The sequence below is a fragment of the Pan paniscus genome, chromosome 1 (genome assembly GCF_029289425.2).
Source record: "Pan paniscus chromosome 1, NHGRI_mPanPan1-v2.0_pri, whole genome shotgun sequence".
Classification (NCBI taxonomy): domain Eukaryota; kingdom Metazoa; phylum Chordata; class Mammalia; order Primates; family Hominidae; genus Pan; species Pan paniscus.
Genome location: NC_073249.2, coordinates 106,784,866 through 106,799,852, shown reverse-complemented (window position 1 = coordinate 106,799,852; position 14,987 = coordinate 106,784,866). Strand labels below are relative to the sequence as shown.

Here is a 14,987-nt window from a genome sequence, read left to right as displayed (position 1 = left end):
ACAGCCCAGGTGCTCCCCAAGCTGGCTGGGGGGATAGGGGTGGGGGCGGGAGAGAGGATGATGCTGGAAGAATCAGATTGAGGTGAACACAAGGCTGTAGATACTCCACCAAGTGTACAATCAAGAGTCAACCCTGAAACCACCTCTCCCTCTGACCTGGCAGCTTTCTCATGACCATTCTTCTCTCTTCTTCCGTCTTTGTCCCCTCCGTGTGCCCCCTCCTCCAACACCCTCACCCGCTTCTCCCCACCTCTGTCTGTCTGTCCCTCCCTGCCTGGCTCATGCCGAGGGCAGGCACCTCTGTCAGCCTCCTCGCAGTTGTAGTTATTGTGTGTGGCGTGGCCCTGGTGGCAGTTTTTCTCTTTCTCTTTTGGAAGCTGTGCTGGATGCCCTGGAGGAACAAGGAGGCCTCCAGTCCCTCTTCTGCTAATCCCCCTTTGGAAGCCCTCCAGAGCCCCAGCTTCAGAGGCAACATGGCGGACAAGCTGAAGGACCCTAGCACCCTGGGCTTCCTGGAGGCGGCCGTGAAGATCAGCCACACGTCCCCAGATATCCCAGCTGAGGTGCAGATGTCGGTCAAGGAGCACATCATGCGTCACACGCGGCTGCAGCGGCAAACTACAGAGCCAGCGTCATCCACCAGGTGAGGAGTGGACCACTCCCTTCCCTGACCCCCACACCTCCACACTCCCTTAATACATCTATGGGATTCCAGCCTGTGGGGATCACAGACCAGAAATAATAACACATATCCTTTGATTGAGAAATATGTCAGATGATGTGAGCCATGATGGGTGATCAATGAGGAGGTGGGCACCAGGAAAGACTTCATGAAAGGGAAACCTTTGAGGCGGGTTGCTGTATATGTGGTGTGCACTTGGGGTGTGTGTGGGTGTGAGGGGAATGGAATAGTGGAATAGGGGAGTGTTGGATGTTTGGAAGGAAAGGCTTCAGGCAGAAGGAAGAGAACAGTAAAGGCCTAGAGATGTAAGAGTTCATGGTGTGTTTAGGGATATGTCAGTAAAGCCTGATAGCTACAGTCTCCAGTACATGGCAGATAAGGCAAGGGAATCTTAATAGTTTGAGAATCAGGATTCCTTTAAAGCCTTTCAGAGTTCCCTGCATGACAACAACTGTAAATACATACAGTATCCTTTAACTGAAAATAGCAACAAGAAAAACATAACGACAAAAACCTACCCTAAATTCAGAAGCACTTTTAAAAGATGTGGTGCAAGCATGTGTAAGGCATTGTATTTACTCAAAACTTAGGGCTCTGATGGACTCCTAGGTCCCTGCAATGGCTCTCCAGGCCCTCAGGGGACCAACCAAAGAGAACGAGGCCTGGTCTTCAGACTGGAGGCCAGGAATGAACATACTGGGGAGTCACACTGACAGTCTGTCATATGGCCTTGGGCAAGTTCCTCACCTTCCCTTAGACTCACTTTTTCCAACTGTAAAATAAGGCTGATGACTTTCATATGGCAGTTGTGAGGAGCCAATGGAAGAATCAATGTGATCGATAAGGAGAGCTAACACATATATTGCTTATGATTATGCTTGGCTCTATTCTAAGCACTTCATATGTAATCAGTTCATTTCACAGCAATCCTATGCAGCTGTTACTTTTATTATCCTCGTTTTTATGGCACAGAGAGGTTAAATAACTTTCCCAAGATCTCAGCTAGAAAGTGACAGAGCCAAAATTAACCTATGCAGGCTAACTCCAAAGCCCATGCTTTTACCACTCTGCTGCCTGCCGTATAGCAAATGCTTAACAAATGGTGATGGTGATGATGGTGATGAAGTGGGTGCCACATTGAGGATAAGAAGGGATGGTCCTTCTCTTAAGGAATCTCATGATTTAATAAGGAAACCAGAGTCATGTCTACTAGGAAGTAAACCTAGAAAGCAGGTAACAGAAAAGCAGGAAAAAGTGATTATGATAACAATGGCTAAAGTTTATTGGGCTTACTATATATCAGGCACCATTCCAACTACTTTACATATATTAAGACATGTAATGCTCACCACAACCTTGCACACAAAGTGTGTGCAGAGCAAAAGTGGGGTCAAGAAGAGGAAGGAAAAGGGGGCTCAACAAGGGATAAGATGAGCCAGGGCCTCCAGGCTCGTGTTTGCCTTCATCCCCCTTCCCCTGAGCCCTGACCACACTCCCTCTGCCCCCTCCTGCCCTCTACCAGGCACACGTCCTTCAAGCGCCACCTGCCAAGGCAGATGCATGTCTCCAGTGTAGACTATGGCAATGAGCTTCCACCAGCAGCAGAGCAGCCCACCAGCATTGGCCGCATCAAGCCTGAGCTCTACAAGCAGAAGTCGGTGGATGGGGAGGATGCCAAGTCTGAGGCCACCAAGAGCTGCGGGAAGATCAACTTCAGCCTACGCTACGATTACGAGACCGAGACCCTGATTGTGCGTATCCTGAAGGCTTTTGACCTCCCTGCCAAGGACTTTTGTGGAAGCTCTGACCCTTATGTCAAGATCTACCTCCTGCCTGACCGCAAATGCAAGCTGCAGACCCGGGTGCACCGCAAGACCCTGAACCCCACCTTTGATGAGAACTTCCACTTCCCTGTGCCCTATGAGGAGCTGGCTGACCGCAAGCTGCATCTCAGTGTCTTCGACTTTGACCGCTTCTCCCGCCATGACATGATTGGCGAGGTCATCCTGGACAACCTCTTTGAGGCCTCTGACCTGTCTCGGGAAACCTCCATCTGGAAGGATATCCAATATGCCACAAGTGTAAGTACAGCCCTGTTCCTTGGCTTCTTGAGGATTTGTGGTTCTGGGTTGGGTAGGACATGTCCCCAAACCCTCACTTCCTAGAGACAAATGGGCCTTTGCCATTTGGGATGTGAAGAGGGACTCTGGAAACTGCCCAGTGGCCCAGTCTACCCTTGCACTCTGCCCCAGGTTGGGATGGCAGAGAGCAGAGTCCCCATGTAGCTAGGAAGGGAAGGGAATTTTTATCTGTGGCTTCTGGTTGCATGTTCTGGGGTGGTTCTTTCTACTGAGAGTACTGATGTGCATTAGAAACTTGGCATAGGCAATTGAAACAGGCCATATCGATCAGACTGAACTAGGCTATGCTGCAGCAGCAAACAGTCCGAGGATTTTGTGGCTTTAGACAACCAAAGTTTATGCCTTGTTCATGTTTCATATGCTTTGCAGCTGGACTGGGGACTCTACTCCACCTTGTTACCTGGGGACCCAAGCCAACACAGGCTGCATTTAGACACGGGCCCCCACAGTTAAACATCAGGAGGAAGAGGAAGTGGCAAATCACGCACTGTTTATTAAAACTTCCACGCAGAAGTGACACATGTCACTTCCACTCCCATTAGAACAAGACACGTGGTAACTCCTAATATCAAGGGAGAAGGGGCAAAGTAATCCTACCGAGTGCCCAGAAGGAGAGCTGGACATATGTATTGAACAGCACGAATGACGACACACAGCAGAGTCCCTTTGCTTGGGCATTGTTTTCCCAGTCAGGTAAGGGAGATGGGGGAGGCCAGCCCAAAAGGAGACCTGACTAACACCTACACAGGAGGTGGGTGCTGGGCTGTTTGCAACCAGCTGGAATTAATCAGGGAAGGTTTCAAGGAGCTGGGGCTCAAGTTGGCTTTTAAGAGAAGGGAGCACAGGTTTGGCACAGAGAACTGGAGAGGACACATCTGGAGCCCTTCGGTCTGGCATAGCCCTTCGCTCCAGTCCCCTGGGTTGAGGAAGCTGTGTAGCTGCATCCTGCAGGTATAGCTAGTGTCCTCTCTCTAAGCACCCCCAGGCAACTGAGAGCTCAGTGGGGGCGTTCCTCCAAGCTCCAGTGGCCTTGCATCTGCTCTCTTGAGTGCTAACAGGTTGAGCGGCAACCTGGATATTTCCTCCACTATATCCCTGAGGAAGGGCAACCCCACTCTGTCTGCAGACTCCCGCTTGGATAGTCAATACTCAATATCTCTGTGTTGAGCCTGTGAAGAGAAGGGCTGGGAAAATCAGCCCTGCTCTGGTGTGCAAAGGGCATAAATCTTGTTTTGTTCAAAGAGAGAAAGCTTAGTGGGCTCTGCTTACACCCCAGGAAGGGTCTGGGGGACACCCCATTCTCATAGCTTGTGCTGACTTTGACCAGTCCAGCCCAATGGCTCAGTACCTCCCCCACCTTTGCTTTCCTGAAATCTCATCCCTAAGAAGAACATAAGTAGCCGGCTGGCCAGCAGGCAGACGGGGCGGGCAGACAGGGCGGATTGGAACAGCAGCTCTGTGGCAGCCCCAGGCCCGAGCGCTCCACTCCATAAATCACTCTGAAGTTTACATTTGGTGCAGCTCTTCCCTGTGGTCTCCTTAGGCTGTGGCTTCATTATGGTAACTGGACAGGTAGAGAAAAGCAGCTCAGTCCTCCTCACAGTGAGGTTGCCACCCAGGGAGAGGGGTGAGGGCCAGGGGCTGCAGGAAGCAGAGCTCAGCCCAGCCCTTCTAGGAGCCTCCTTTGCTCCTGGCCAGAGCCCACCATCTGGTGTCTTTGGCTCCAGGCATGAATGGAAGCCTCATGCCTGGGGCAGGCAGTCTGTGCCCAAGCACACTCCTCACCTGGATGCACCTTTCCATATCCAAGAACCCCGTGGCTGTCCTGCCCTTGTCCCATCCCCACTTCCCCCACCTGGCTTCTGAAAAGGGCAGATCAACCAAAGAGCATAGGACAAATCACCATCATCCTCATCATCCTCAACTAGTATCATTATAGCCCTCCTCCATCTCCTCCTCCTAAGAACACTGTGCCAGGCATGGGGTTGAGGGTGGGGCTGGGGTAGAAAACAGCTTCTTTGACCCACAGAAACTTGTCATGTAATTACAGAGACAGGAAAAGTCCATGCAGTAGCTGGTAGTGCAAAGCAGCAAATACGATCCTCTGTGTATGGTTGCAGGATCCTTAGAGTTAGGACAGCTGGTGAAGGTCTCCTTGATGATGAGAACTAAATCAGGTGGGGAAGGACAGTTATAAATAACTCGACAGGACAAGAGGAAGGGGGAGCATTCCAGCCAGTTGCAGAGGGAGTCCAGGTGCAGGAGTTTCCCAAGCTGCAGAGCCCCACCCATGCTCAGACAGCCTGTCTTACCGTCTGTCTGAGCTGGATGTTCCTTCTCAAGTGAGTCCCCTGCCACCCTCCAACCCACAGCCCCACCAGCAGGTAGAGTTCTCAGGAGCAGGCTCATCACCCTGCCAGGTAAGGACTCAAGCAAAAGAGGGGGAAGAGGTGCGAGAAGGCTGATGCTTGTACCTGTATGTGGTGCTGTCAAATTTTAATTATTTGGGGGCCAAGGAGACCCAAGTCATCACAGTCACCAGGAATGACAGAGCACTAAGCGTATATGAATTCCCATACCAGCACAATGGGGGACAGTACTGATGAGATGAGCGCAGCCAACAGCCAGCTCCCATCTCTCCCATGTGTCTGATTCCATTCCCAGAGCTGCCCTTTGGACCTGAGCTCAGGAATCTGGCAGCTTCTGAAAAACACCTGACATTTCTGCCTCTTGCCTTTGCCAACAAGGTTCTCCATGTCAGGCAGATCTGTTCCCACCTCTCTGCCTGGTGCAAACCAATCCACCTTTCAGAGCCTACCTGCCGTCATCCTCCATGTGGCCTCCTGGTCTCACAGCAGCTGCCTCTCCTATGCGTTCTCTGTATCCCCGAGTTATATCCTGAGTCATGTTCTATCTTGTAAAGTCCTCCCAATGGCTCAGGAATGGCTTGTGACCCACATTTGACTTTCTCTTGTATTTTCCCTCAGGGCTGAGTGTAAGAACCCAGTACTTTCTTGTTAAATGACCAGTGGCTTACTTAATTCAATTAAAACTATATATGGGTACCCAAGGAAAAGACTATTAAAGAAGCAGTTGGAATTGAATGGGGTTAACCTGGGAAGGCTTCTTGGAGGAGAAGCAGCTCAAGTAGTATTTAGAAAATGGCTTAGAGCCAGGCTTGGTGGGGAGAGACCCAGCCTGTGCATGCGTTCAGAGGTGAATGGGATGGTTTGTGTCTGGGGTAACCAGCCAGATCAGGTAGTCTGGACCAAAGCAGAGAGCCTGTGACCCGCATGCTGAGCAGAAGGAAAGGCACCGTGAGAAAGGGGACCTGGAGGCTGCTCTGTGCTCACCAAAGTGATGTGAATGCTGCCTGTGTTGCTCCTTGAGTTTGTGCAGGAGAGTCGGATTCGGCCCTGGCAGGTGGCACCAGGCAGGTCCCTTGTTCCCACCCCCACCCTGGTGCTTGACTTGAAGTACCAAAGCCTGAAACATTTGCATTGTTTTCTCACAGCCACAGAACCCTGAGCTCAAGGCTAGTGGAGGGGAGGTACACATCCGAGGAGTCTAGCTCTTTGTTAATTGCAAATCTTAAGCCTCAAGGGACACTCACCTCCCCAGCCCAGATTGTTCCAGAGGGAAGTCTGGGCAGCACAGCAGCTAATATGCCCCACTGGCTGGAGAGCCAGAGCAAACCGGGCCTGCAGGGCAGTCGGAGGCCTCGCGCATTGCATGGAATTAAGAAACTCAGGCCTAGGATGGAAATTTTGGGAGCTCACTGCACCCATTCCAGCCCTGGGAAGCACTGCCCTGCTGTTTCCCCCATCTCTCCTTCTGCCTGGCTTGCCCAAGAGCCCCTGATAGTCTCCTGGGCATTCCCAGAGGTTTGCCACTGTCTCTCCAACCAGAGCTTCAATTGGCTAAGATCACCATGCTCTTCCCTCCTAGCGTCTTCTGCCCCCAGTCTCATTATTTCTAAATAAAGCTGTAGATTTATCATTATAATACAGCTGCCGTCACCCGGGTTTGCTAACATCCCTAATCTTGTAGTTATTGCTACAGAGGACTCAGACCCCACCGCACACAACTATTCCTGTCGCTATTCCCTCTCCTTCACTGTGGCAGGAGATGAAGGCTGTAATTGGGGCCATAAATATGTGCTGTGCTTGGTAATGCTAATGGATTCGGCCATCTTCCTGCCTTACCAGGTCCCTACTAGTTTCGAGTATGCGTGTGTGTGTGTGCATGTGTGTTGTTTTTGGACTAGGATAGAGTGTGTGTGTGCATGCATGTGTATGTGCGTGGGCGTGCATTTGTGTGTGTGTGTGTTTTAGGGGTGATGAAGTGTTCCGTATACTTCCAGAGAGCCTGGACTGAGGGTATGCAGGGAGGAAGGGAGGCCTTAAATGGTAGAATAGCCTCTGGCCTGGAAATGAGCAAAGTTGTGCAGAAGGAGTGCAGGCTTTATTGTCAACCCAACCTGAATTGCATTCTAGCTTCCTTACTTTCTAGCTTTAAAACCTTGGGACATTATCTAAACTGTGCCTCAGGTTTGACATCAGCAAGATGGGGATTAATAATGGCTTCTAGTCCTATTGTTATTACATGTAGTAAATGAAACAGAGTACACAGCCACCCAGGACAGCACTGTCACAGAGCAGCTTGCTGAGCCCTATTCCTCTGGTGCCCTTCCTGCTGGCTTAGCCCATGTGTCACTTCTGTACCACTCCCAGGCCTGACCTTCCCCTTCAGTCCAGGTCACCTGTTCTGACTGGTTGTTGGATATTATTATTCATTTTTTATTTCTTGTCTTGGCTATGCCATGTGTTTTCTGTGTGACCTTGAAAAAGTGACTTTCCATCTCTGGGCTGCATTTTCCTCAGTATTAAACCATCTCTAGAGTCCTGTAATTCTCAGCTTCTCCCATAGAGAAGTTCTTGGCTCTCATGCTTTCACAGAACAGAGCTACCCATTCTCTGGGAGTGTGGTCTCCATAGCAGAGGCCGAAACCCCAACCCCACAGTATTAAGCCACTGGGCAGAATTTCCAGACATCCCCACTCTTCCCTTAAATGTCAGTAAGAGTCAGGCCTCTCTTCAAGCCCGTGGGGAATGTCCTCTAGGAGGTTTCTGCCACAGGGGAGGCCCCATCAACAACCCTTCTTCCTCTTTTTCCCATGAGCCACATTCCTATGCCGGCACTCAGCTCCCTCCCTTCCATCGCCTTTCTGATCCCCATTTACTGGGATGCGCACGTCATTACTTATTGAGCTCCTGCTAGCTACCAAGGGCACAACCTGCTTTGCCATGTTTCATCCTCACCACAACACTTATGGTCATCCCCTATATGTAAATAAACAAACGAAGGTTTGAGGTTAGGTGACTTACCCATTGTCACCCAAACAGAAATAATAAAGCCAAGATTTGAACTCATGATCCTTGCACCGCCAGAGGGAAGCATGGTTACATTGTTTCTTGGGACAGAAAATAAACACTGAAATTGTGCAGCTCATCAGGGGATCCAGAAGAGTGTTTTGTTCTGTTTTTTCTTTGTGGACTTGTTAGGTTCTCTCACTCATCTCAAAATCTGGTCATTTCTGGGAGTGGGTTTGGTGCTGACATTGGATTCCTTTACCCTTTCCCCCATTTCCTTTCTGTGAGCAGTGAGTTTGACATTGTTTCTTTTTAGTTTAATAGCTATTCATTGCATGCTGACTATGTGCCGGTCAGTGCATCATTGGGCACTTGTTGAATGCAGAGCCATGGGCTGGGCTATGGAAAGGAAGGTAAAGCAAGAGCCCTCCATATCAGGGTGCCCAGGCTGACAAGGACTGTAGGGGATGCCCTGTGCCCCCAAGTCCCCAAGCCCCTCATACACAAGGCACACACCTGGGGACAGACCAGTTCAGGATGCTTACAACACAATTATGCAAGCTGCTGCACTGCAAGAGATGTGCAGAAGTGTTAGGAGACATGAAGAAAAGAAATCAGAGTCAGATGAGATTGCTCTAGAAAAGCTGCTTCTAGAAAAGAAAAGTTTTAGGCCAGGCTATGTTGATGACAGTGAAGGACAGAGCATGATAAAAGAGGAAGTCAGAGGAGGGCGAGTATGTTCCTCTGTTCTCTTTGGACTTGGGGAAGGATCTAGAGAGACTTTCTCTCACATAAGATTGGGTTTCTTTTCTTTGTATAATAACTACTTGCAGAGTAATTACTATGTACCAGGCACCAGGCTGGGAATATGACTTCAACTCCAGTCCTGCCCTCAAGACCTCGCAGTCTGATGGGGGAGGCAGGAAACCAGTTCTGCTGTCTTGGGGACATGCAGGTCCCTCACTGGCCCAGCATGTTGGGGGAAGGCAGGCCTCCTGAAATGAAATTGCTTGCTTGCCTGAAAAAAATTTCAGTTGCATCCTCTTCTCACGCCCACACACTCAAGTCGAATGAGATCCCAGAGTGGCCACAAAAGGCTTTTTCAAGTAGAGCCAAAGAATCAGCTAATTGATCCACTGTGACTCATTAAATCACCCAGGGGTGAAGCCTCCCAAAGCCTCATTGACTAGCAGTTTGATGCAATGCCTTCAAAGTGTCCATCTTGGATCTCAGGTTTCTAGGTCTGTCCTGGGCAGGAGTAAGAGGTAAGCATATTGAATCTTCATCCACTAAGCAGATCTTCAACGAGCCCTCAAAGAACATACTTGGGTCCTAGAACAACTAACTGGGTATTGAAGGGGCAAACATAGTCCTTGCTTTCAAGGAACTCACAGTTGAACAGAGGTTTCAGAGCAAGTAAAAAGCTAATGAAAGGAACACAATTATTTACATTACATTAAAAGGAAAAAGGGGAGATAGAGGTGAGTATTGAAGCGAGGAGAGTGAGTGAGTGGGATAAGGGATACAGATGGCAGAAGGAGAATTCAGGAACAAGAACCGAGCTTTGGGGAACGCCCACAGCCAGGATGAAGGAGAAAGAGGGTCAGGCAGCAAAGAGCACCTAGCAGGAGGAGATCAAGAGAAAGGAAAAAGAGGAAGTCAAAGGAGGAATCACTCAGGAATTATTCATTCAGCAATGACCTGTTTGAGCAGCTGCTAAGTGCCAAGCATGGTCCTAGATGCTGAGGATGCAGCAGTCAACAAAGTCCCTGCTCTTGTGGAGCTTATGCTCTAGTGGAGGAAGGCAAATGACTAAGATAAATAGTATGTCTGAGAGTCATAAATGGCATGGAGAAGATGAAGCAGGGAAATGGGATAGGAAAGTTGGGTTGGGGAGGGTGGGTTGAAGGGAGGACAGCAGGGCAAAACAGGGTGGGCAGGGGAGACCTCCCTGAGAGGGTTCCCTTTGAGTAGACCTGAAATATGGGAGAGAACCCTGCAGATATTTGCAGGAAGAGAGGTCCAGGCAGAGAGAAAATACCCTGCAGTGGGATGGCATCTGGCATGATCAAAGAACAGGAAAGAGGCCAGGCACAGTGGCTCACTCCTGTACTCCTAGCACTTCGGGAGGCCGAGGCAGGAGGATTATGTGAGGCCAGGATTTTGAGACCAGCCCCTGGCAAAACAAGGAGACCTCATCTCTACAAAAAATTAAAAAAAAAAAAAAAGCCAGGTATGGTGTTGCATGCCTGTAATCCCAGCAACTCAGAGGCTGAGGTGAGACAATCGCTTGAGCCTGGGAGATCAAGGCTGCAGTGAGCCATGATTACACCACTGCACTGTGATCCATCAGACTGGCAACAGAGCAAGACTCTGTCAAGAAAGAAAGAAAAAGAAAGAAAGAAAGAAAGAAAGAAAGAAAGAAAGAAGAAAGAAAGAGAGAGAGAGAGAGAAAGAAAGAAAGAAAGAAAAGAAAGAAAAAAAGAAAGAAAAAAAAGAAAGAAAGAAAGAAAGAGAAAAACAAAGAACAGCAAGAGGACCAGTGAGTGTGGCAGAAGCAGAAACAGGGCTGGGGAGGGGAAAGAGTGAAAGATGAAGTGGGAGAGGTAAGAGGCAGGAGAGGTTAATATGGTTCCACAACCAAAAGTTTAAAAGGATCACTGCAGCTGATGGGCGGGGACTAGACTACTGTACACAGTCAGAGGAAAGGCAGGGAAGTCAGTGGGGATGTGATTGTCTTAAAAAAGAGATGAAAACAGGTTGAACAAGTATGGTGGTAGATATGTAAGATGTGGCTAGTCTCTGAATATATTTTGAAAGCACAGCCAGCAGTATTTGATGACAGACTGGGTGGAGGGTCTAAGGTGTAGAGAAAGAGAAGAATCAAGATTTTCAGTCCGAGCAACTTGGGATGCTGAGTTGGGAAATCTTGGAGGAAGAACCCATATGGGGAGGAAGATTAGGAGCTCAGATTTGGACATGTCATATTTGAGATACCTTTTGGACATCCAAGTGGCGATGCTACATAGGAAGCTGGATATAAAGTCTGGAGTCCAGGAGTGAGGTCTTGGCTAAAGAAACAGATTTTGGAGATGTCAGCATATAAATGGTGTCAAGAGGCATGAAACTAATTGAGATCCCAGTGGAATAAGTTTAGATAGAAAAGAGGAAAGGAACAGGATTTAACCATGAGGTACTCTAACAATTTATGTGGGGCTATGAAGAAAACCCAGCAAAGGAGACTAACAGCAGGGAAAAGAGGAAAGCCAGGAGGGTACAGTGTCTCAGGAAACAAAGGAAGTGTTTCCAGAAGGATGGGGGTAAGGCTCAGCTGTATTAGATAATATGACCAATCAAGTAAGATGCAGACTGAGAACTGGCCAGTTTGTTCAGCATCAAGGAGCTTATCATCGGCCTTGACAAGGGCCGCTTTGGTGGAACCCGAGTGGGGAAGATCAACTGTGAAACGGGGACACGGGCCGTGTTATTCTGGGGGAATTTTCTGGAGGGTGCAACTCTTGAAATGGGTTTTTAAAGGTCTAGGAAGGTTGGTTTGGCAGTATGCCAAGAGGCTGGTTCCATACATGGGCCATAGCTTAGGGAAAAGTTGGGGCTGGGACAGGGAGGTAGAGTGAGCAGCCCTGACTGAGAGCAACTCAGAGCAATTCAGGCCAAGACCACCCTTTCCATCAGAAATTTGCAGAAAGGCTCAGTATCCCTAGAATTCTGCCTTAAATTCCCAAGTGTCTGGACTCCCGCATGCAGGTCCAAGCCAGGATGGAAGCAGAGAGGGAGAGTTTTCTGAAAGAGGCCAGCAGGGCAAATCAGGGTTACACGGAAGCCCCAGTGGGTGTAAAGGTGTGCCTGAGTCTGGGGGCCTGGGTGGCCTGCCCAAACCCATGAAGACTGCTCCCCAGGCCAAACCCTGCAGCCGGAGCACTCTGAATAATGCATGAAGATGGCCAGTCCTGTGGCCCTCTTTGAGCAGTCCAAGTGAGCCCAGCAGTGGCCCTCCCAGCTGCCTGGCCCCCACCCACCTGAGTCAGAAGCCACCGGGTCCTTGGTAGGGCTGCAAGGCTCCCTTGTGTGTTTGCTGCTCAACGGGAGCTGTGCAGCTCCCCGGTTGTCTTTGCTGGAAGTTCATTTGCCCCCATGCTCCCCTGGGCCTGGTCTCATCATCCTTGTTATTCTCTGGCACCCCCTCCCTTGGGCCAATCGCTGGAAATGTCCAGTGCATCCTACTCACAGTTTATTCCTTCCACTCCTGCCAATGCAGAGATGGGTGGGACCTCTCCTTTGTACCTCTCACCAAAGAGGGGAGGAAGTGAAGAGCTTGGTTGCCTCCCTGGAAGGATTTCTTGGTCAGATGGGAACATCAAGCAAGGAGCAGCTTTTCCTGCTCCAGAATAGTAACAGCAGCCCTAACCTCAGACCTCATGTCCTATAGTGACTAGGAGGAAATTGGGGGTTGGAGGGTGCAGGGAGGGGTCCCTCCATGCTCAAAGCTCAGATCCTGAGAATGTGCCTCACTGTGTCCAGCCCCAGGTTCTAAAGCCAACAGGACCTTGACTTTTCTGGGACTGCCCAAGGGGCCAAGGCTCCTCTAGAGAAGGATTGCTGAAAATCCACCAAGAACCCAGAAAGGAAAGAGGAGAGGTGTGGGTTCCACCCTCCATCCCACGGGCAGCCTTCACTAGGGCCTCCATGGTCAATCCAGGAGTCAAGTCACACACTCCCACAGCTGAGCAGCAGCAGGCCCCTTCCACCACAGGTGAGGACTCCAAGTCCACAAACTGTTCCTGCTGCAGAGGTGACCCTTCCACACACTCTCACTTGAGCCAAAATTAGGACCTGTAGCTGTTCTTGGCTCCAGGGGGCTAAAGGTTTCCCATGTGATGCTGGAAAACAAAGCTAATGGTCCAGACAGGGCTCTGACCTGCAGTAAGCAGAGCTACTCAGCTCTGCTGGCCTTGGGTGTTCTTATTTAAGTTGTTTCTAAACTTGGCCTTTCACAAAAGATCCTTCTCTGCTGCTTCAGAAGAAATGGCCTTACAAAGCTGCCAGAGGCCCAGACAGTGGAGACAGTTCCACTTTCACTCTTGATGAGTTCCCTAGCCTCCAGACAGCCCCATTGCCCACTCAGGCCAGCTTCCTGTAGGGTACGGCTCTCACTGGCAACCAGACCGCAGCCCTGTCTTCCCTCCCTCCCTCTGCTCGCAGCCTGCTTCAGCACAGAGCTGGTGGGCAAGCCGAACCTGCCCCCGGCCAAATGTGCCCCTCATTAGTATGCTGTGCCTTTGGATGGAATAAATATCTAATCTTTCCCTTACAAGAGGATGAATGGGAAATCATTAGGCAACAAGCTCATGCATCAACAAAAAGCGATTTCTCCAACACAGATGTACTTCCCATTGCTTCCCCCCACCTTGCTCCCAGAGCATATGCACTTGCTTAGTGCTTCCACCACCTAATAACACACAGTGACATTTTCTCCTGGAGAGAGACTATTTGGTCGCAAGGAAAGCAACAGCCAAACATCCCCTCTGGGCACTGTCACAGACTTTTGAACTCCAGGATTCATCCAGGAGGAAGGGAATGCAGTTTTCTAGATCAGCAGCAATTCAGAGAGACTAGGGTCATGGGGTGTAACTATGACCAGAATAGCAACCAACTTGGGAGAATTGGAGCAGTCCCTGAGGGACTTCACATTTTCCCGTGGACCATGGTGTTATGACTCCATATTTTCATGGACTTGGGGGTGGTCAGAGCTAGAAAGAGCCTCGGAGATGACCTGGCTCAACCTCCTCCTGCCATAGATGAGCAATTTCAGACCAAAGAAGTCTCACACCTTGCTTGAGGTGGTTGGGAGTCAATGCAAATCTGGGCTCCAAATCAGGTCTCATGAGACCCAGCCCATGCCCTTCCTACTGCCTTCCTAGTCTCTGGGTTTTTATAGGAAATTCTCTTGCCTTGTTTTCACTCTTTCCTTCCCAGGCCCCTGCCCACTCACTGCCTTCATCCTGTGCCTGTGAGCCTCTCTATACTGTAGGGAAGAGGTGAAAGACAGAATTTGGAGTTAAAGGCATTAAATGTCAAAGGGCACAGAGCAAAGACCCCCTCCCCTCTCCCAAAAGTTAGTCTTTTCCATGCAAGGAAGATCTAAGACCAGAAATAGGCAAACCAACAAGCAACATCAGCAGGAAAACCAAGGAAAAAAGAGGCCATTTATCAAAGTGTTTTGATCCTGAGCCAATTAACCCCCACCCAAAATCTCCCCATGGTACATAAATATTTCTATCTTAGAAGAGGAAGGAGACAAGGTGAGCTGTAGAGTATAGGTCAGCCTTGTCCAGTTGCTAGCATATGTTTATGGTGTTTTAGTGTCAGCAGCAATACAGAAAAATTTGGTCTCTACAGCAGCCATCCTCCCCCTCCCTCCAGCCCCCACGCCACTGCCAACCCTGAGCCCATCTGGCCCTCATTCATCCTCATCAGCCATCCACTGTAGCCACATTTTCCTCTCATGTCTGAATTGACACCTACTCATTCTCCATGAATATTTAATATCTTCCTTTCTGGATAAAGTCCCTGAGACCTTGAGGGCCTCTCTAGGGCTGCACTGAAATCTGAGTAGAGAGCTTTCCATGAAGTCCACTTGGCCTTGGGATGAGGGAATTAGAGTAGAGAGACAGCCCCTGGGACAGGATGAGCCACAGCAAGATGTTCATCCATGTCTGGCCAGCACAGGCTGGCATTGCCCTCCATCTTGATGGCCTGAAAAACACCAATAAT

At 49.7% G+C, this 14,987-nt stretch overlaps 1 protein-coding gene across 8 annotated transcripts in view; it reads left to right on the top strand.

Annotated features, from left to right (window-relative positions):
• The window catches only part of SYT6 (synaptotagmin 6), a 69,706-nt gene that overhangs the window by 18,734 nt on the left and 35,985 nt on the right, over window positions 1-14,987 (top strand). For 4 of the 8 annotated variants that reach the window (XR_004664561.3, XR_004664560.3, XM_034930155.3 and 1 more), the window contains exons 2-3: window positions 295-643; window positions 2,205-2,763. Coding sequence is in view for 6 of the 8 variants with exons in the window: in XM_034930155.3 (XP_034786046.3) it covers window positions 295-643; window positions 2,205-2,763 (908 nt within the window). In the remaining 2 variants the exon portion in view is untranslated. The remainder of the gene's footprint in view (window positions 1-294; window positions 644-2,204; window positions 2,764-14,987) is intronic. The other 4 variants (XM_034930165.3, XM_034930178.3, XM_055114217.2 and 1 more) reach the window with 1 other exon arrangement.